Source organism: Carlito syrichta, unplaced genomic scaffold (genome assembly GCF_000164805.1).
Source record: "Carlito syrichta isolate Samal-C Ts95f unplaced genomic scaffold, Tarsius_syrichta-2.0.1 Scaffold289079, whole genome shotgun sequence".
Lineage (NCBI taxonomy): Eukaryota > Metazoa > Chordata > Mammalia > Primates > Tarsiidae > Carlito > Carlito syrichta.
Genome location: NW_007233175.1, coordinates 407,376 through 429,709, shown reverse-complemented (window position 1 = coordinate 429,709; position 22,334 = coordinate 407,376). Strand labels below are relative to the sequence as shown.

General features: G+C 37.7%; 1 protein-coding gene across 1 annotated transcript in view; it reads left to right on the top strand.

Moving 5' to 3' along the window:
• Positions 1-22,334, top strand: part of LOC103256219 (protein kinase C-binding protein NELL1-like) — a 405,234-nt gene that overhangs the window by 101,719 nt on the left and 281,181 nt on the right. The window contains 1 exon segment of the mRNA XM_021710465.1: positions 13,309-13,437. Coding sequence (XP_021566140.1) covers positions 13,309-13,437 — 129 coding nt within the window.

The window sequence follows — 22,334 nt, the reverse complement described above, 5'->3', positions numbered from 1 at the left end:
AGCAAGTAAGTAGAGAGGTGGGACTCAGGTGAACCGGAATGTATATTTCAGAGATGAGCACTGTGGTATGATAGCATTGTATGGCTTCTACCCCTCTCGTATTATTGGTTACAGAAACCAAAGTAGATTTGGCCTTTCAATACCTTCATGGAAGGTGCTCAATTAGCATCTTTATCATCTCTCTCTTACTGTGACTATCAGGTCATTAATCTGAAGGAAATTATCCCATGAGAGTCTCCTTCCTCAGAAGTCAAAACCTTTCTCATGCTTGCCTGGGGGATTTGAAGTTTTCCGAGATTTGTTTTCATTAGGACTCTGATGAGTCACCCTATGTGGGAGGCTTAGAATGGGAATTTGAGAAAACTGCCATAGAGTAGTTTTTGCTTTCTTACCCCAATTGGCTAATTATATAATATCTACAGGGCTTTCCAATCTTTCTTAAAATAACATTTATTTTAACGATTACACTTTATGAATGATTCTTTAGATGTAAAAGAGAAAGTAGGGGAGAAGATAGGTTCCTACCACATAAAATGTTTCTGTCATTGTCATATCAATGACTGTGAATGATGTTATTTTTAACACCAGATGATAGGCTTGCATGTATTTTGTGTATGAAATAAAATCCATTTTGCTAAGTTATAATTTGTTTCCTCAAATTATAACTTAGGTTATAATTTATTTCCTCAAATTATAGCCTAAATTATAATATATATCCTCAAATTATAACCTATTAGCTTGATTATGAAGTTAGTTTTTCTTAACTGAGTCTTACCAATTTTCTTTTATGGCTACTGTCGCCCTCACCCCCTTCATCGATTAGTCAAGATGAAAGGCACAGATTTACTTTACACTGAGCTTTTCTCTTCGTAGGAACTAAACTTAAGACCTTGGAGTTAAGAATAGTAGGCTCAGCCGGGCTCAGTGGCTCAGCCTGTAATCCCAGCACTTTGAGAGGCTGAGGTGAGTGGATTGCATGAGCCCGCGGGTTCGAGACCCGCCTGGGCAACTTGGCGAGACCTCATCTCTACAATAAATCAAAAAATCAGCCGGGCGTGGTAGCGCGCGCCTGTAGTTCCGGCTACTTGGAAGGCTGAGGTGGAAGGATCGCCGGAGCTCAGCAGGTCGAGGCTGTGGTGGCCGGGAGCGGCCACTGCACTCCAGTCTGGGAGACAGAGTGAGACTCTAACTCAAAAAAAAAAAGAATAGTAGGCTCTGACTGACTTATGGTGTCTTCTTATCAACAGAACTATATTCAACTTAGGGGCTCTGATACCTTGCCTCTCCTCTTCAAATCTTGGGTCATGCCAAATGCTGTTGTTAATTTCCTTCCCCTTCACAGAAGAATGAAAGTAAACAACTGAACAGGTGGTTAAATCCACAGAACTATTGGAGCAGCCGAGATACCCCTGGGGGAAAAATACAGAACAGTTAGGGAAGAAACATGAAAAAGGAATCAAGGTGATAAACACTGGCAGAGAGATACCACTTTGCATTTGCTGGGGCTTGAGGTCTCAGTCATCAGCAGCACCACCCAGAATAACTCTAATCACAGCTACAGCTTTTCTCTGAAGCCTCAGGACAGTTTGTGCTGGCAGCATGAAATTTGTTTACCCTTCTCACTCACTACCTAGAAGTAATGGCTATAGCAGGAGCCTGCCCACTTGAAGTGTGCGGCCATTAGGTGGAGAAAGGGAGTGGGCACTGGAGTGACATCTCTGCTCTTGCCTAGGAAGAAGCAATAAAAGCATGAAGGTAGACAACAGAAAAAAGATTGCTTATGAATTTCCAATGTTCTCAGTTAAAGGGGAAAAAAGTCAATCATTTTGACCATTGCATTCTCAGGACCACTCCAGTAAAACACACCTATCATTTTATCCATCACCAAATTCTCGACATACTCCTCAGGGTTTTATTTCCCTCATAATCAGCTCTAATTAGATCTTCAATGTCGCCAATGACTTTGGAGGGTTTTGCTGCATGTTTATGACTTTCAGAGTAGGGGAAAAAGTTCTTTCTGACATCTGTTCCAAATGTGTTTATCTGTAATTTTAATTCATGCTCACTTGCCTTGTCATCTGGTCTGGACTGAAATTAGTTGAGATTATTTGTACTGTTTAAGATTTTATGCCCTTCAATTAAACACTCCCAAAGAGTCTTAACAACAAATAATTTTTCCACTAAATCTTCCTTATCATTTTAGGCAAATTTATAATTGAAAAGGTTTTAGAGAGAGGATTTCAGCATACTTGAGGTGAAAAGAGACCTGGAATAAAGGAACTTAATGAGAGTATAAGCTAGTGCCAAAATGGAGGAAGGAACTGGCAGTTTGCAAATGGGCCAGATCCTTTGACATTGATAGATGGTATCTGATAAAATTCCCTGCAACCCCGGGCTAAAGTGAACTGGAAAGACAGGATTTTGAGTTCAATTGTTGAGACTGGGAACAGAGGGAATTTGAAGGAAGAGTCTCAGGACAGTCCCAGGCAGTACACAAATTCCATGGCTCTGGAAGTACTTCAGTGAATTAGGGGCTAGGAAGCTTCCAACAGGAGGCACATTGCCCCAGAGAGAAGACCTGAAACTAAGCTAAGCTGCTTCAGACACAAATCTCTTAAATGTTGACTATTGTAAAAGGAACCAGTTGCTTTCTAAGCTAGACTCTATGAGAGTTGGGAGCTCAGTCTCAAACAGGTCTGTCCTGAAGGCCTAAGTCTCTTCCACAAAAAGCTGAAGAAATATTTTCATTCTTGAGGACCCAGGTCTCTCCTGTGGTATATTTGTTGGTTGTGGAGTACATAAGGGCATTCAGTTCTCATAAAGGATCTTTGGACCATATCCCTCTTATCCAGTTCATGGGTGGAGCTGAACCCATACCTTTGAGGCATATGGAATATACTATCAGTATCCCATTGTATCTTATTTGACTTTCAAGATTGGACAAACAGGAGTGTATGTGAGAAGTACTGACTTTCTGAGATTTGAGTTAGGACAGAGGAATCTGGAGTACATTTTCAGATTGTCCAGAAACATCATTTCTAAAGTAACCTGCCTGACATGCTAGGGGTCAGGAGAGGAAGATTAAGGGCACGCAATGCTACTCTATATTGTGTGAAACTTTAACTACCCAAGTCTTGTCCTGGGGTACTGTCCTTTCATTCCTCGTTGTGAAAGAAGTTGTAGGAGTTCATCATAAGAATTACGGGTCTATCATTGGCTGCATAGCCAAAGATGAAGCAAAATGAGTGAATGGTTTTGTCATAATTACAAAGAGTATAAAGTGGTATTTGGATAGTGGCATTGTAGGAGACCCTATTATTAAGGCAGGGCATATTATATGCAGATTAGGCCAGTAGATTTAAAGAAAGTGAATCCTTTTTACCAGTGTCATTGGTCTTTCACTAACAACAGAACTCTAGAAAAAAGACCACTAGGGGGAGTCCAGATTTTAGACTGATTGCTACCAGAGGCAAAAGTGTGCCCCTAACACTTAAGTTTCCTCATTAATTTCCTTGTACATGTCATGGATATGTGCTGCTCCTTGTGTTTGGAACTCATATTCTTTGTCCAGCCAACCTCATTCATCTTTCTAACCTTTTAAATACCTTGTGTTAGGACACTTCTCTGTCCTAACACATTTCTATCTAAAGAAACATCCCTGGAGCACCTTGCTACACTCCACCATAATATCCCCTTGTAATCCAATTTTTAAAGTCAGTAATCCCTGCTAGAGTATAAGATGAGTGAGGACATGGTTTTGGTGTTTACAGTATTCTTTGCTATGCCCCTGTTGCCTGGTACAGTGCCTGGGCACATGGCTAGGTAAATATTTGTTAAATGAGTGAATGGCAGTTCTGATAGGAGCTAAAATTAAAAAGCTCATCTGAGTAAAATCTGAAGCCTCATTTCAGCAGATTATGTGCCTTCCTCTGAGCATCTGCTCATTTTCATAACTTAAGTATGAGCTCTAAGTGGGTCTTACTTGTTTGGTATCTCATCCATGGGTGTACTACATTGTGTGACAAGTTCTTTTTCTTCTGACTTTGAGTCTGAAGCAATAAGTAATAATGGAATATTTCCTGGAGAAAGAAACAAGGTTTGTTTCTTTGAAAAGATTTCAATCATTTCATGAACTAGAAAATGCTAATGGGGCACCGGTCACCTCAGGCCAGGGTCAACAATCTTTGAATTTCCCTTGATGATTAAAACATGACTGGGCAGTCATGTCAGGGGGTGAAGAGAGACTGGGAATCATATTTGGGTTTAAATCTCTATTTCTCTTGTAACCTACTAGATGTAGAACTGCAAGGAAAATAGTTAACCTCTTTGAGAGTCAGTTTATTCATCTTTAAAACATTTATTAAACTCTGATTTTGAGGGACTTTCAGGATTTAGTCATTAACTTAACAAATATTAATTGAATGCCTCTAATGTGCTGGATATTATCTTAAGCACAAGGTGGACAGACTTTCATGGTCTTCTGTTTTGTAGAAGTGAGCTTCCAGTGGGGAGACAGAAATTTACCAACTAAACATAGAAATAAACCCCACAACTGCTGTGATTGAAAAGATTAGGGTGGTATGTGAGAGAACAATAGGGCTAAAATTAGATTTGAGGAACAAGGAAGGCTTCTTTGAATATATATACACACGTGTGTGTGTGTGTGTGTGTGTGTGTATGTGTGTGTGTGTGTGTGTGTGTGTGAATATATATTCTTTAAAATTTTTCCAGCTTCATGAAGGTGTAGTTGACAAATAAAAATTATATGTATCTATGATCTACAATGTGAGGTGTGTGTGTGTGTGTATATGGTAAAGTGATTAAAATTATATGTATTAAATGATTAAAATTATATGTATTTATGGTCTACAATGTGAGATATATATTTTTGTGTGTGTGTGTATGGTAAAGTGATTAAATCTGTGTAATTAACTTATTCATCACCCCACACCTTTTGTGTGTATGTGGTGAGAACATTGAAGATCTACTTTCTTAGCTATTTTTCAGTATATAATGCATTGTTGTCAACTATAGCCACCATGTTGTATAATCTCCAGAACCAATTCATCTTGCTTAACTGAAACTTCATCCCTTCGACCAACATCTCTCAATCCCCCCTTCCCATCTCTATACATAGATTATATTTAGTTTGGGACTTGAAGACTGAGAGGGCTTATTCCAGAAGGCATGTGTAGTAATTGTTGATGGAACAAGATTGCAAAGACCCTGAATGAGAAAAGAGTTTAGAACATTAGAGGAATGAAAAGAAAGACTGATGTGGTCGGAGGGTATGATAGGGAGAGAGGGGGACCATTGTTTGTTGTCTCAAGTCAAAGTTATGGATTTTTGTCTTGTTCTTAAGTAAAATGGAAAGCTCTTGGAAAATTTTTAAAGGGTAAAGTAATGCGACCCAATCTATGTTTTAAAGACTCCCTTTGTTTGGAAAATGGATTTGAGACAGGCAAGAGGGAGGGCAGAGAGGCAAATGAGGTGATGTTCATTTGAGAGATGATAATAGTTTGGAGTAAGATGAGTTTTTCTAATCATTGCTGTGGAGTGGAGGATAAAGAGATTTAAAAGACATTTATGAAGTAAAATTGATGGAAATGGGAGGGAGTGGTATTTGAGGAGCAAGGGCAAGGATGACTCCCAGTTTACTGGTTTGTGTGAATAAAAATGCTACAGATGGATCTGGAGAGCCTGAGGAGCACAGATTTGGGAGATAAGACCAAGAGTTCAGTTCTAACTGGATGAGTTGTGAATGCCTGTGGGGGCATCCAAATGGAATGCTGGTGGGCTGTAAAAACATATGTAGAAGAGGGCACGATGGACAGTCAGTGTCATTTTCTGTTCTCTGATCAGGTACTGGGAGCACTCATGATTGCTTCTAACCAGAGACTAGAAATGATCAGGTACAATTATTAGCCCAACTTTAATCTCTGCTAAGAACAGATTGGCAGAACCTGCAGCTCAGTCTGAAATGGGACAATTTAAACAATTCTACAGGACATAGTAGGGTTGCGATCCACAAACTCTGTCATACGATAATCCTTAGTAGTTGTTTATGCCTCCAGGTATTTGAAACTCAGAACAATTATTTTCTTAATAGTCCTGACAAGTACTTCAGAGGCAAATCAGACTCTGTCACTTACTGTGTGCGTTACCTGATAAGTAAAGTAGCAGACATATTTTTCTAATTTGAAAGATGGGAATAATAGTAATGTTTCGGATTGTTGTGCCTGTTTAACGAAGTAATGTATGTAACATGCTTAGCACTATGCCTGGCATATTGGAAGAACTTGATAAATAACAGTTTTAATAATTAAGGTGTTATCTGTATTTGGGTTAGTGCTAGTTAAAAGACATCACGGTGTGCTTCCAATTAGAGAATAATTTCAAAGACTTTAGAATCACTAATTGAAAATAATAAAGTAAAAGAACTGGAATGGTGGGCAGTTTATTTACTTACTTATTTGTCTCTGTGTGTATATGTGCCTATGTTCTAAAATCTGGTCATAGCTTCTAATTTTATTTAAAAAAGAATAAACTGATATTTAAGAAAGGGGATGACTCTCAGGAGTCTCTTGCATCAGGCCATCTTGATAGTCAGCTGAACAAACAAACAAACAAAATGTACCGAAATCAGGCCGGAATATTTGAGAGAGGCAGTGGGTAGCAAAGGAAAGGAAGGAAAGGAAGGAAAGGAAGATGTATATCTTAAATGTCATCCTATTTAGACACACAAGGAAAACAAAACCTTTAGAAGGATTCTAAAATATGGAGAAGTAATAGAGCGTTTATGAGTTGGCACCCCAAGGTGGGATTTTAAGGATGATGGCGACCAGCTGGGGTGATGTTGGTGCTCTAAGGCTAGATTGAGACGGAGGACTGCGTAACTGTGTCAATTTACCAAAAAAACCATCAAGCTGTATACTTATAATAGGTGAATTTTATGCTATATAAATTATATATACCTCAATAAAATGTTTAAAGGAAGAAATATAGTGACTGATAAACAAGTCAAAATTTCCTTTCAGTTGGTTAAGGGAGGACATCTCATGTCCCTACAGATTCATCCTTCTCTTCATTCATTCATTAACATCTTTACACTATCTCTGCTTGTCAATTTGTCCATCCATCTGTAAGCCAGGTGTCGATACAACTATCCCTGTGTGGGAAACTTTTGGTTGAAATAGACGAATCAGATATAGACCTTGACTTAAAAAAAACTGTAGTGATTAAAATTAGGCTTTTTTGTTAAGATTTGGAATTACCTGTCAGGAAAAAAAAAAAAAAAAATATATATATATATATATATCTGCATTACCTTGGATAAGTAATGTCCCAGACACCTTTTTCCAATTTGAAAGATGGGAATAATAGTAATAATATAATTTGGATATACAAGATGCAAAAGGATATCGTCTTCATCCTTTGGACTCTAGAAGGCCCAGAAATTTTTGCCCTTGGGAAGGACAGTGGAGGAGCACAGTGATTAATAATTTTGGCCTCAGTCAGTCCTAGGCTGTCAAATGGAAGCCGGGGGGTAAAAAAGGACAGTTGAAGTCTTTTGGAAGAAGGAGAAAAGAAACATAGACAAAGGAAATTTGTGATAAAGCTTGCACATATGACATTGAGTCAAGCATTATAATGAGGGGAAACAAGACAATTTATGTATCGATCAGTCCTTACATGGAGATTGAAGTTCAGGTGCTTCCTTTGGGAAAGAGAGCTGTGATGCCTAAAATTACCTCTTTGGTAGCAAAAACATCAAGTACTGTTAGTTGTAATGTTTATTGTAAGCCTTTCTAGGTCTTGTAGATGTGTTCTCAACTGTCAGAGTTTTCAGATTTCTAGCATGTTAAACTCCTGTTCTGATTTTGATTGGGGCAATCATGTTTACAGGTCATAAGTAGTGAGGCTAGATGTAATACTAAGTTTACCTAAGGCTATGCATCTACTCTCTAGCGTCCCAAGCAGTGGCTACGTCTTTCACTTTTTATTGCTAGGTTTTGCTATCTGAGACAAAGTGTGACGTAGTGAGAAGTACATGGTCATTGGAGTTAGCTAGACCTACACTAGAACCCTGGCATCTTCACTTCTCAGCTGTGTTTGTGAGTTTGAACTTCCTTTTTCTTCTCATGAAATTGGAGGTAACAGCATTGCTAAGTTGTTGTGACCTTTAGTCATCATTGTCAAAAGTATCATCACTGTAATCATTATTACCTTCATGATAGCAGCCACCAATTAATGACCTCTTTAGTATGTATCAGAAACTGGGTTTCAAGTCCTTTACAGTAAGTCGCCTACACATGAGCATTTAAGTTGTGAACTTTCAAAGATGCAAACATACATTTGCATGTCCAATCACATAAGTTAGTTCACGTGTCTGGCATGCATTGTCACATGCTGTACTGTAAAATTGAAATTTTTTTATTTTTTGTTTTATGTATTATTTGTGTGAAAAGTATTATAGACCTATTACAGTACAGTACTATATAGCCAATTGTGTTAGTTGGGTACCTAGGCTAACTTTGTTGCACTTACAAACAAGTTGGACTTGCGAACATGCTCTCAGAATGAAACTCATTTGTATGTAGGGGACTTATACATGAATTAGCCTATTTAAATATCTCAGCAACATATGATTAAGGTACATAATATTATTATTCTCATTTAAAACATCTAGTATGCCAGGTTTATTATAGGTGCATGAATTTTAATTGTTATTATTTAATAACAGTTATTCTTTTTTGGAGTAAGCATAGCCTAAATATCATTGGTTTAAAATTTTATTACAAAGAAAATAGTTCTAGAATGTCATCACTGAAGGAAGTTAATTTGAGATTTATCTAGTGTAGTGATTTCCATATTTTTTAAGCCAGAAACTGTCATTCTAATGATCATTATGTCAAAACTATAAAAGCATAATTATTCTATTTGAATCAAGGACAGAGTACTTGAACCCTATATAACAACTCATCCATGCCTAGGACACTGAGGAATACAATTTGAAAAATCACTGATTTCATCCATTCCCAGCATGCATACCTAGATAGACAAAATGATTCATGCTGTTTATTAGCTGCAGACACCTAATTGTAAATTAGATATCCTGACTTCTAGATCCATTATTTTCTATGAGATCATAATATGTGATGTAGCATAAGTTTCAGTAAAATATGCTGATTTAAAGATGATAAAGCACCTTCATATACTTTTATCATATTTGAACCTTACAACTTTTGTGGTAGATATTATCTATTCCTCCTAGTTCACCTCAAATGCTGCATAATATATAAATAAAGTTTTTTTTTGGACATTTGGTGGAGATGGCAGTAGTGTAGGGGCCAAAAAAAAAATCAGAAACCAGAAATGTTGAAAAAGGGGTGATTCCATTGCAGTGGAGTTGGCATTTACCCTGAGTGTAATTTTTAGTCTCTGGTGGTTTAGAATCTGGCTTCCAAAGGACACTGTGTAAGCAGACACGAAACAGCCTAGGGCTGGTATGAGATGCATACATCAAGAACCTTGGAGGCGAATCTCTCCATGGGTAAAGTAGGAAAAATCCACTCTGAAAAAAGATGTGACTGTCAGTCTTGACTAGATGGAGGTCTGGAGGAGAAAAGTTTACATTCCTCAAAGCTTAGGGTTAGAATTTATTCTACCTGGGTGGCTTACTCTCATGCTCTAAAACAAAATTATTTTTCAAGTACAAGGATAGTCTAAAGATACACTTAGACAACTTAAAATTGAGCATAGTCACTATCAAAAGATACTCAGTAAAGAAACTTCTAAAGGGTATATTACAGAGAAAAATAATTATGTTGGAAAAAATGGCAGAATTTCAAGAAGAAATGTTAAGCAAAGAAAATGTCAAACATATGACTAAAAAAATATGCCCAGGAAGAATGTTTAAGACTGTTACTAGCAGCGTTGTTTATAATTCAAACTCCACAAATAGCTCAAATGTCCATACATGGTACAGGCATACCTCAGAGATGTTGCAGGTTTGGTTCCAGACCATGGCAATAAAGGAAATACCACAATAAAGTGAATGAGATCTTTTGGTTTTCTAGTGCATATAACAGATATGTTTACTTTTAAGTTGTCTGGTAAGTATGCAATAGTATCATCTGTAAAAAGGTGTATATACCTTAATTAAAAAATATTTATGGCTAAAATATGTTAACAATCTTGCCTCAGTGTTGACAGCTGCTGTCTGATCAGGGTGGTGGTTGCTGAAGGTTGAGATGGCTGTGGCAATTTCTTAAAATCAGACAATAAAGTATGACACATGGTTGGACTCCTCCTTGCATGGAAAATTTCTCTGTTGCATGTGATGTTGTTTGATAGCATTGTAACCACAGTAGAAAGTCTTTCAAAATTAGAGTTGATCCTCTTAAACCCTCCTGCTGCTTTGCCAACTAAGTTTATGTAATACTGTAAATCTTTTGTTGTCATTTCAACAATGTTGACAGAATCTTTACCCTGAGTAGTTTCCATCATGAGTAATCACTTTCTTTGCTCATCTGTAAGAAACAACTCCTTATTTATCTTTATTTTTATTTTATTTGTTCAAGTTTTATCATGAAATTGCAGCCTTTTGGTCAAATTTTCAGGATTCATCTCTAATTTTAGTTCTCTTGCTGTTTTTACCACATCTTCAGTTACTTCTTTCACTGGTGTCTTGAATCCCTCAAAGGCATATGTGAGAGTTGGAATCAATTTTTTCCAAACTCCTGTTAATATTGATATTTTGTCCTCCTTTCATGAATCACAAATGTTTTAAATGATATCTAGAATGGTGAATCTTTTTCAGAAGTTTTCAATTTACTTTGCCCAGATATAGCTGAGGAATCACTGTGTATGGCAACAATAGCCTTACAAATGTACTTCTGAAATAAGAAAACCTGAAAATTGAAGTTATTCCTTGATCCATGGGCTGAAGAATGGATGTTGTGTTAGCAACCATGAAAACAACATTAATCTTTTTGTGTATCTCCACCAGAACTTGTGGGTGACTAGGTGCATTGCCAATGAGCAATAATATTTTGAAAGACATTTTTTTCTGAGGAGTAGGTCTCAACAGTGGGCTTAAAATATTCAGTTAAACATGCTGTATACATATGTGCTGTCATCCAGGTCTTGTTCCATTTATAGAGCACAGGCAGAGTAGATTTAGCATAATTCGTAAGAACTTTAGGGGTTTCTGGAATAGTAAATAAGCACTGGCTTCAACTTCAAGTCACCAGCTGCATTATGCATTAGCCCCTAACAAGAGAGTCGGCCTGTCCTTTGAAGCCGTGAAATCAGGCATTGACTTTTCCTTTCTAGCTATGAAAGTCCTAGATGGCATCCTTTTCCAAGAGAAGGCTTTTTCATCTACATTGGAAATCTGTTGTTTAGTGTAGGCACTTTATCAATGATCTTAGATAGATATTCTGAATAACTTGCTGCTGCTTCTATGGAGCTTCACCTTGCTCTATTGTGGTTTCTTTTCTTAAATCTCAACTTCCAACTTTTCTTCTGCAGTTTTCTCACCTTTCTGAGCCTTCATAGAATTAAAGAGAGTTAGAGCGTTACTCTGGATTAGGCTTTGGCTGAAGGGAATGTTGTGGCTGGCTTGATCTTCTCTCCAAACCACCAGAACTTTCTCATATCAGCAATAAGGCTATTTTGCTGTTTATCATTCATGTGTTCACTGGAGTAGCACTTTTAATTCCCCTTAAGAACTTTTCCTTTGCATTTACCACTTGACTGTTAGGCACAAGAGGCCTGGTTTCTGTCCTAGCTCAGCTTTGGACATGTCCTCCTCACTAAGCTTAATCATGGCTAGCTTTTGACAGCGAGTAAGAGATGTGTGACTTTTTCCTTGATTTGAACACATAGAGATCATGGTAGGGAGTCCTTTTTTCTTGAGTCAGAGTCTCACTCTGTTGCCTAGGCTGTAGTGCACACTCACAACCACCACAGCCTCAACCTGCTGGGCTCAGGTGATCCTTTCACCTCAGCCTTCCAAGTCGCTGGAACTATAGGCATGCCCTACCACACTGGACTTAATTTTTGATTTATTGTAGAGACAAGGTCTCATCAAGTTACCCAGGCTGGTCTTGAACCCCTGAGCTCAGACAATCCTCTTACCTTGGCCTCCCAATGTACTGGGATTATAGTCATGAGCCACCACGTCCAGCCTATGGTATGGTTCTTAATTGGCCTAATTTTAATATTGTTGTGTCTCAGGAAATAGGGAGGCCAAAAGATGGGGACAAGAGAATAGCTGGTTGATGGAAAAGTCAGAACACACACATTTATTGATTACATCTGCTGTCTTATATAGACATGGTTCATGGCACCCCCAAACAATTATAATAGTAACATCAAAGATCACAACAGATATAATAATGAAAAAGTTGGAAATATTGTGAGAATTATTACAACATGGCACATAGACACAAACTGAATGCATGCTGTTAGAAGTATTATGCCAATAGATGCCCAATATACGATTGCCACAAGCCTTCAAGTTGTAAAAAATGTGATATACGTGAAGTACAGTAAAGTGTAGCACAATAAAATGAAGTATGTCTGCACATTGAATAAAATGAACTGTGGAATATTCATACTGTGAAATATTATAAAACATCAACAAATGAATGATTGAACTATAGCTACAGGCATTTACATGGGTGAACACAAAAAAGCATAGAAAATATGTACAGTACAATTTCATTTATGTGATGTTCAAAATTGGCAGCACTAAATGATATATTGTTTAGGAATAAGCACAAATATATAGTAAGGCTATAAAAATATGCAAGGGAGTGATTACCCCAAGATTGAGGATAGTTATTATCTCTAGTGGCTGGAAGGGAGATTCATTGGGGAAGTATAATCAAAGAGTACTAATGATATGGCTATATTATTTTATTTTATATACTCACATATATTAATTTTATATGCACTTTTCCATGTATTATAAATTTTACAAGAAATCAGTTATAAAAAATGTAGTAATGTTAAAACGGTAGTAAGAAGAGGATTCAGGATCAGTATGGATAAAAACCTTCAGGCAGGAATAGTCTTAGCAAATTTGAGTATGACGGGGGAAAAAGAAGACTTTTAATCTTAAGACAGCCCAAAGTTTCCTATCCTTATTCTCCTACCTTTTATTCAGCCTATCCCTACATTTTGTCAAAATATCTTTTCCTTTGCAGTGATATATAATAAAATATGTTTTATACTTTATTATTTGAGGGTCATTAATTTTTTCCTTTTCTGATGTATAATTTTATTTGCTTCTTCTAGGTCATAACTTTTGTGCAGAAGGACCTAAATGTGGTGAAAACTCAGAGTGCAAAAACTGGAATACAAAAGCTACCTGCGAGTGCAAGAGTGGTTACATCTCTGTCCAGGGAGACTCTGCCTACTGTGAAGGTAAGCAAGCTATTTAATGAAATCATTTGTGAGAGACTGACTGCGAAATGTTTTGCTAGTAGGTGTAGTTAAAGAGTGAAAGCGATCACTTGGCTCTGGCGCTTCAGGAGCCTATAAGAAGTCATATCATTTACCTACAGTGTTCTGTTCTCCTGGTTTATCCATGCTACTAGGTAGCATGAGAAAACAGGACCTGTGAAGGTAGTTATGAAATACAGCAAAGAAATAAAAGCAACAGAGATGTATCATATTTTGTTCTAACTATACATAATAATCACTGGAATAACCATAAGCACATCATATTTTCTTTTCTAATTGGAGGATATTGTCATTTCCATGTTCGATGAAATGCTATATGATGTTATATATTAAATGATACATGTTAAAAGTTATATATTTTTTCAAATGACACTTTGACATTAGCTTTTTTTTCCCCCCAGTTGCCATCTCCTTTACCTGCCAAAGTCAGATTTTTTTTTTAGTTGGGTTTCTTAAAGATTGGCTAATGCATTGCCAATTCCTAAGCTCCACTAAAAGCCACAGTGATCGAGGGAGTTGTAACTTCAAGACATGGACACCTGTTCATCTCGGAGGAACAACTCCTCCATCTTATGTGAGCACCTCTTTCTAAGCTCAGCACTCCAACCTGCTAGTGGTGAGCATTGCACACTCCTATTACTCTGCATGCCAGAAGAGTGGGAGTTAGTTCTGACCTGGTCTATATGTATAGTACCTAATATCTGAGTTCATTCATTCCTAAGGTGCACCATGGCTTCTTTTCATCAGTCTGCAGAAGTTCTGGGCAAAGTGATGGCTGCGTTGTTTTTCTGTTTGTCCTGGTTCCAGTCATTCCAATTATTCTTGCCATCTTCACTAATAATATATTGCACCATGGTGATCTCTTGATCAGGAAGGTAGTTGTCTTGAATAAAAGCTGCAAAATCCTGGTCACTCTCTTGTAAGTGATTTGGTTCTTAAATGGATCGGGTGTTCTCAAAGTAAAAATGATATTAACTGATGATAGTAATAGTAAATTTCTTTCCATTCTGCTATTTTACAGTTGACCCTTGAACAACACAGGTTAGAATTGCGTGGTTCCACTTATACATGGAGTTTTTGAACCAGATGCAGATTGAAAATATGGTATTCACAGTCAGCAAAACTTATTTATATGGAGGGCTGATTTTTTCTATAGAGTGGGTTCTGTAGGGCGGATTGTGGGAGTTGAGTATGTGTGAATTTGGGGATAAACAGGGGCTCTAGGACAAATCTCCTGCATATACCCAAGGACAACTGTATATTGCTAACCTCTGATTCACTTTTTGGCTTTGACTAAAGAACTCTAGTTGCTAAGAGAATGTATTTAATTACCATTAGTGATCAGTACCTTGTAGGTAGCATCTGTTTTTTTCATTTCTTCTGGATGACTTTCTTCATTACTACCGTGGTTCTCATTAGCAATATGTTCTAATTATTTTTTTCTTCTCCTTTTTTTCACTTTCTTTTTGTTTGCTTTATGTATTTGGACTTGATTAGGGAGATCTACCACTTGGGAGATAGAAGCTGCCCCATTGGTTTTGAACCTTTTTATTTAATTTCATTAAGGTGATATTTAATATCATCTTAGTTATTTGCTAATTTTGGGGAAGGGGATTATTAATTTAAATCTTTTACATAAATATATATATTTTTAGATCTTACCTTATGCTATTTTCTATTGGAAAATTAAAGTTTTTTAAAAAATTAAAGATGTTAATTTCCCTCTATTCACCTTGGAAAAATTCTACAAACCAGGTAATAGTCTAAAAGTTTACCTTTTTACCTTTCCCTATGTATAGGGATAGACTCTGAACATTTATAAAATGATGGAAGGAACCTCAAAAACAATTTGAATTCTAATTACACCACTGGCAGGCCTTTGAGTTGCCCATTGGAATCAGTACAACCATGATTCCTGGCCCTGTTGTCTGTTGAGACCTGGCAGAAAATTGCTGGTGCTCATATTGTTTGGGATTCTGAATCTCTCCTCATTGATACCATTTTTATTACATAGGATTAGCTCCATGAGGAGCCATCTGTGATATTAACCTGCTCATTCTGTATGAGGCTTTAATTTATTGATTATGTTGAGTAATTTTGGGTCTGAATCACTGTTTTCTTGGATGTGCTCCTGCTTAGCTCAGTGTGCCAGCCTGGCCTTGGTCACTTTTCATTACGGTGCTCTCCTTGAGTCATGGTGATATACGTGGGTTTTAGTTATTTCTTCATTAGCATGAAGACTTAACACAAACTCCTGGAGTCATGTTCATGGAGAGGATGATGGCACCTAAGGAGAAATGACTAAACACTGGAGCCCTCCTAGTATGTAAGAATAGAGCACAGGGGTTAAAGTGGAAGTCAGATACTAGTCATCTGGATGGTAGGCACTGAGAACCAAGTAGAGCAAATTCCAACATTTAGAGATCTGTCTTTGTCTCATTCCATTCTGCCATCTTTGGCATTTGAAATTTGAGTTTCGGACTTAACGTTTCTGTGATTGCAAACTGCCATAGCTCCAACCATGGTATCCTCACTGGCTTTCAAAGCAAGGAAAGGAGGAAGGGGCAGGGCTAAAAACCTTTTCTGTGTGAGGTTCTGTCTTTGATTTTTCCTTTTTTTTGTCAGTACAGTTTTATTTTTTATTAACTTAGATTCAAGAGGTACATGTGCAGGTGTGTTACATGGGTATATTGCATAATAGTGAGATTTGGGCTTCTATTAAGCCTGTCACCCAAATGGTGAGCATGGTCCCCGATGGGTAGTCTTCCAACCCTTGCACCTCCTACCTCCTTTTCATTTTAGGAGTCATTTTATGATCAAAGAAAGTTCTTTCTACAAGGTCTTCTCCCTACCCTGTCCCTACCACCATCATTGCCACATGCAGAAGGCTTTCCCTGTCTTTTTTCAGGCCTCCCTGCTCGCTGTACATGCACTCCTATAACAATGTTTGAGAAAAAGAGATTAGATGACCATCAGTGGTTTGGGCTAATTTTGTTCATTTCTCAGAGCTTGGGAGGGATTTGCCTTCCTTGAAGCCAGATGATCTTTGCCCTTTACCTGAACCAAATAGAGTAGTAGCAACAGCAAGAGGGTGAGGGTGGGGAAATAAAACAAAACAAGACAAATAAAGTCTGTCCTATTCTTTTATGTTTAAATTTAGTTCATGGCCATTTTTCTAGCTCTCTCCAAAGAGTTGCCCTCTGAGGTGATCTGATCGACAAACTTAGAGGTAGCCAAGGACCCTCTGGGTACCAGAGACTCTTAGAGGCTGGGTTCATTGTCTTGCCACAGAAAAGAGAAAACTAGATACTTATGAACTGCTTCAGGCAAGTTATTTTTACCCTGAGTAAATGGAATGAAAATGACCCATATTGTAAAAGTCACTATGAACAAGAGTGGCTTGCAAATTAAAACAAAATATTACATGCATTGTCCAAGCCATCTTGAAAAGCCTATTCAGGCTCTCAGTGGAAAAAGAAGCACAAAAGGCTTTCAATTTTCTTAACTTCCTAGGGTAGTAGCAGAGATAGGGTGTATTAAGGACTCCTGCTCTTTAGAGATTGTTGTAGAAACTGCCACAGAGAAGATATCGGAACTCCTAGCCAATCAATAGAAGATAATAAGACCTTTTGTCAGCCATGATAAGATTCACAGGAGGTTGTTTCATTTCGCCTCATCCAGCTCAAGCAGGAGCACTTTCCGTTTTGAAAACTGCTTTAGTGGGATTTTAGTGTTTTATGAATCTGGTCCGCTGAGGTTTTTTTCCCTTTGTGATGGCATTTTTAATGTGTTCGTCATAAGTAGTTTTTGGTACATTTGTTTAAATTAGAAATAGTGTCTGAGGAAAATATAGCTATAGGGGTCCGACTCATGATCTTACTTCTTGAATTTGGAGTTTATACAGATAGAGTCTCATAAACTTTTTCTTCTTGTAGTAAAAAGCTTATTTCAGAGGATAAAGAACAATGTGATATTATATACATTATGCCATCTGTCAGGTATGAAAAGTTCTAAAGTTTGCATTAAATGATAATACCTTTCACTTGCACAGTGGTCTGAATTTTTCAAACTTCTCTTATATATGTCACACTTTTTGAGTCTCACAATAAATCTGTAAGGAAAGTGGCAGCACTGGCCACGTTAACGTCAGCTGGCAAGCTCAGACACTAAGACTTATTGTTCATTGAAGTAATGATAATAAATAAAATAACAGTAATATTCAATTCATCTCTATGCCAGTGTTCTATGCCTGACTTGTGTTGCTCCTTCCCCTCCCACCACCAACACCGTTCCACTGTTGTATTGTTCAAAATGCCTGCTACCTTCTTGATCCCGCTGACATCAGGTTTGGCTAATGAAATGTTGAGTGGACATGACATGTGCCATTTCAGAATAGAAGCTTGAAGAGCTTTTGTAAAATTGCACCTCGTTCTCTTTTCTCTCTACACAAAAACTGGCAATGTTCCAGGCCAGGGCTTCTTCTTTAGCTGGGGTCCCAAAATAAAGATGACATGGAGCAGTATGACAACTGACAGGTGATGGATATGTGGCATGAGTGAGAAATAATCTTACATACCACTGAAACTTGTAGGATTTGGGGGTGGGAGAATGATGTTACCTTTGCCTGACAGGGTAAGCCTACTGATATATCTACCTGAAATAACTGATCTAAATTTTGTGGGTTCAGAGGGAAACTTCTAGCTCAGTGCCTACACTGAAAGCAATTTTTAATAAGAGTAAGCCCTGGGCATTATCAGAAAAAGTAAAAATTGTTTTGGGTCATCGGTAGTTTGCTGTGGCCCTGCTACCAGGTGATAAATTTTTTTGCAGACCACAAGCTATAAATTAGTGTTTTATTGTGTCAAATCAACATGGTAAAATGGATTTCCTAATTAAGATGCTAACAAGACAAGGCATGTCAGAAATTTAGCAAATTGTCTGGTATTCACTAAATATTTAATAGAGCACATCATCATCACCATCATCATCATTTATGTTAGTGGGGTGTTTTCTTGGAACTGGAGGAGTGTGTGCTCACTGAGACCAGATATTTTGGGAAGCACATACTTTTTGAGAGAATTGGTAGGAAGCAGAAGAGAGTGTTTTCAGATGGAAGGATCAGGTTTTATCAATTCTGCCAAGGGCATATTGTTGGCAGTGGGGCACCAAGCATAGTCATTTATAACTGTGAAAGTATTCCCTCCTTCAAAAAACACAAGTGGAACTGTATTCAAGGAAATATCTTGGGAAAAAAGTTACCTGTCTTGGTATGAAGTTAATAATTTCATGTAACAAAACTATGGAAATGTCTGAAGCATAGCAACTGATTAGCAAGGTGATTTATTACTTCTTTCACATGACTGGAGGTGGTGTTGAAGGGTCTGACCCTTTGAGCAGTAAGATGCTGGGAAAGTGGTAGAGAGATCAGAGTTCAAACAGAAAGCAGCCCTCAGAATACCTAAGGAGGTAGATATTCGCTGGATGCAGAGGCTAGTACGAATGTACTTCCATAGAAACAAGACCCTGTAAATTCTTGATCTGGGAGAATGTGTGGGAAAACTGGGCTTTTGTGCTTAACTACACTTCTAATAATCCAAGAATTAGTCAGGTAACTAGCTTTTTGCATTTAAACATTTTGCATTTTACAAAATACATGGGCATCAGGATCCAGATAGCCCAATTTCTGCTCAAGTCTGAGTTTCAGTCTCCTAAATCCCTGTTTTGGATGGCAAGGCTGTTTGTGCTGCTGTAACAGAATGCCTGAAAGTGAGTAATTTATAAAAGACAGAAATTTATTCTCTCACAGTTCTGGATGCTGGGAAGTCCAAAATCAAGGCATCTATACCCAGCAAGGGCTCTTTTGATTCAAGGTGGAAAGCAGAAGGGCAAAAAAGAAGGCAAAAGTCACTCCCCTCAACCCCAACTGACCTTTTTATATGAAGACAGAGCCTTTATGGCCTGATTGTCTCTTAAAGGTTCCACATCTCAATACTATTGCAATAGTAACTAAGTTTCAAAGTGAGTTTTGGAGGGGCCAAACATTTAAACCCCTGCAGGGATAAAAAGCCTTTTATGATTATTCATTGTTAGCAAAACCTTAACTCTTAATTCCTGCTCCCATTTATTTCCAGAGATTTAGAATGCTTGAGATAAGAATATCTGAAGGTATCCTTTTTAAACCCCTTTTTCTAATTAAACTGCTTCTCTAATAGATCTTCTGGTACCCAGGTATATGTTAAGTCCCGCCTCCCCTTTAGAAGACACAAAGATCTCTAGTCTTTGCTTTGCACAGAATAACCCACGTGTCACCTTTCTTCCAGCAGCAGACGCAGGGGAGCCTTCTTCCTGGGTCTAATTTTTCTCTGCCTCTGCTTCTTTATTCCGTAGGCTACTAAGCAAAAGCATCTGTTTCAGCTCTTCCACTCACTGAAACTATTCTTAACCACACTCTCCCCCGACCACACACACATACAACTAACTTTTTCCTTGGAGTTATAACAACAAGAAAAATAAAACCCAAATCCAAATCCTGGTTATTGCATTTGGGTTAAACCAAGGGGTTAATTACTAAGCTCTGTGCTCAGGAAAGAGCCTCAATCAAAGGGTCAGTGGTCAAGACTAGAGTTTAAAACAACATTAAAAAAAAAAAGTCTGTGCTTTCTGCTTTATAAATTCATTTGCAAGATATTGTGTGGATTTTTAGTTATTTCTTTCTTATAAAAATGTTGTAAGCATTGGTTAAACTTCCAGGCTTGTTTATAGAAGCCCAGTTAACTCATCATAGAGCTGAACTATTGTAGTACAAATCTCTCCTGAGATCCAGAGTCTTGAAACAGAGAACCATGGATTTTTTTCCCCCCAATCTCAGTTAAGGATCCATCCATCTACCCAGTTTTTCAGGTCATAAGATGTAGAAATCATCTTTGATTTCACTCTTTCATCCCCAACATCTGTTACATCAGAGAGTCTTGTTGGCTTTCCCCCCAAAATGAGTCACAAGTTCACCCATGTCTTGTCTCCACTGCTTCCACCCTAGTCCAAGCCTCCTTTATCTTTTAGCTAGAGATCGCAGCAGCATCCACTTTGATCCCCCATAGTTCATCTCCAAATATCTATCAGAGTGAGCTTTTCAGAGTGTAAGTCAGAGTATGCTACTCCCCTGTTGAACTGTTGACATTTGTCTCATGGCTCTGATGCCTCTTAGAATAATATCCAAACTTGCTCCTATATAAGGCCCTGTAGGAACTGGAATCTGTCTATTCTTCTGAATTTATTTTGTTTCACTCTCTCCTGTGTTCACTCTTCCCATCACACTGGAATTCACTGTGTCCCCACAATGGGCTCTTGACGTAGTTCTTTCTTCAGCCTGGGAGGCCCTTCACCTGAATCTTTATAAATCTGCCTCCTAGGAGTCATTTAGTGTGTAGTTCCAATGTCACTTCTTTGAAAAAAATCTCTCCTAACCCTCCTGGTTAAATGAATTTTGCTACTATCCTCAGTTATTCTCTATACTGTTTGAATTTAATTTAATTTGTTTTATTTTCTTTGTAGCATTTATTCTTTAAACTTGTGTTGTTTTCTTGCTTGTATTTTTCTGTTTAAAGTTTCTTATCTGAGGCCATAAAAAAATCATGAAATCATGTCATTTGCAGCAACATGGATGGAGTTGGAGATCTTTATCTTATGTAAAATGATTCAGCAACAAAAAAACAAACACCACATCTTCTCACTCATATGCTAGGCAGTCATAAAGATGGAAATAATAGACACTGGGGACAACCAATAAGGGGTGAGAAAAGAGATGGTTAGGGTTCAGAAACTACCTACGAGGCTCAGTGTTCACTTTCTGAGGACTGGGCCATCTGAGACTCAATCCCCATCATTACACAATATATCCATGTAATGAATACTTGTGTACCCCCTGAATCTAAAATAAAAATAAATAAATTTAATTTAAACAAAATTGCAGAAGTACTAAAGTACATCAATATTGGTGAGTTCAAAAAAGCTGTTTTGAGAAGCGGAAAAAGCATCTTAATAGGTGTATGGAAGCAAATGGAGAATACTCTGAAGGTGACTAAAGTTTAAACATGTAAGATTGAAAACACACATTTAAAAAAATAAATTCTAGGGCTTTTTGGGTCCCCCTTGTACAAGTCAGTGGATTTTCACAGTGAACACATAATGAATTTTCCACATGTGAAAAACAAACTCACCTGTCCAAAACCAAAGGATGGACACAGAGACATGGAGTGCAGCAGAAGCAAGACTTTAATGATGGTCCTGCAAGATAGGGTGTCTGGTGGGCAGGCACACCAAAGCAGGAAGAGTTGGCACTTTTATCACGAAAATGCATGTCCTTCTCCTGGTTCCTCACTGGAGGAATACTCCAGAAGTTATAGGCTCTACTGTACGATGGCTATGTGACATATTTTGGTTGGTTTACAGAATCATTTCATTTGTATGTCCTATTTGCTGACTGGCTTGCAGAATTACCATTCTGATTGGATCCCACCAAAAGTTTAAATATGAAACCTATCAAAGTAAAAAAGTCTGTGAAAAGGAAGCACAAAGAAGCAGGAAGTGAATCAACAAAAGAGAAACACAAAGTTTTTACACACTATCTTAAGAACCCAAGATAAACCAGGTTCCAATGTGAAAATAACTCACCATTCTTATTTCTCTCACATGTAACCACCACTCAGATAAGAAAACAGAACATCACCAGCACTCCCAAAGGTCCTTACCACTCCCAGCCAGTCACTAAAACCCCCCTTTCCATCACAGGGAATTGCTATTTGCACATATAAATTATAAATTAGTTTTCCCTATACTTGAACTTGATATAAATATATATT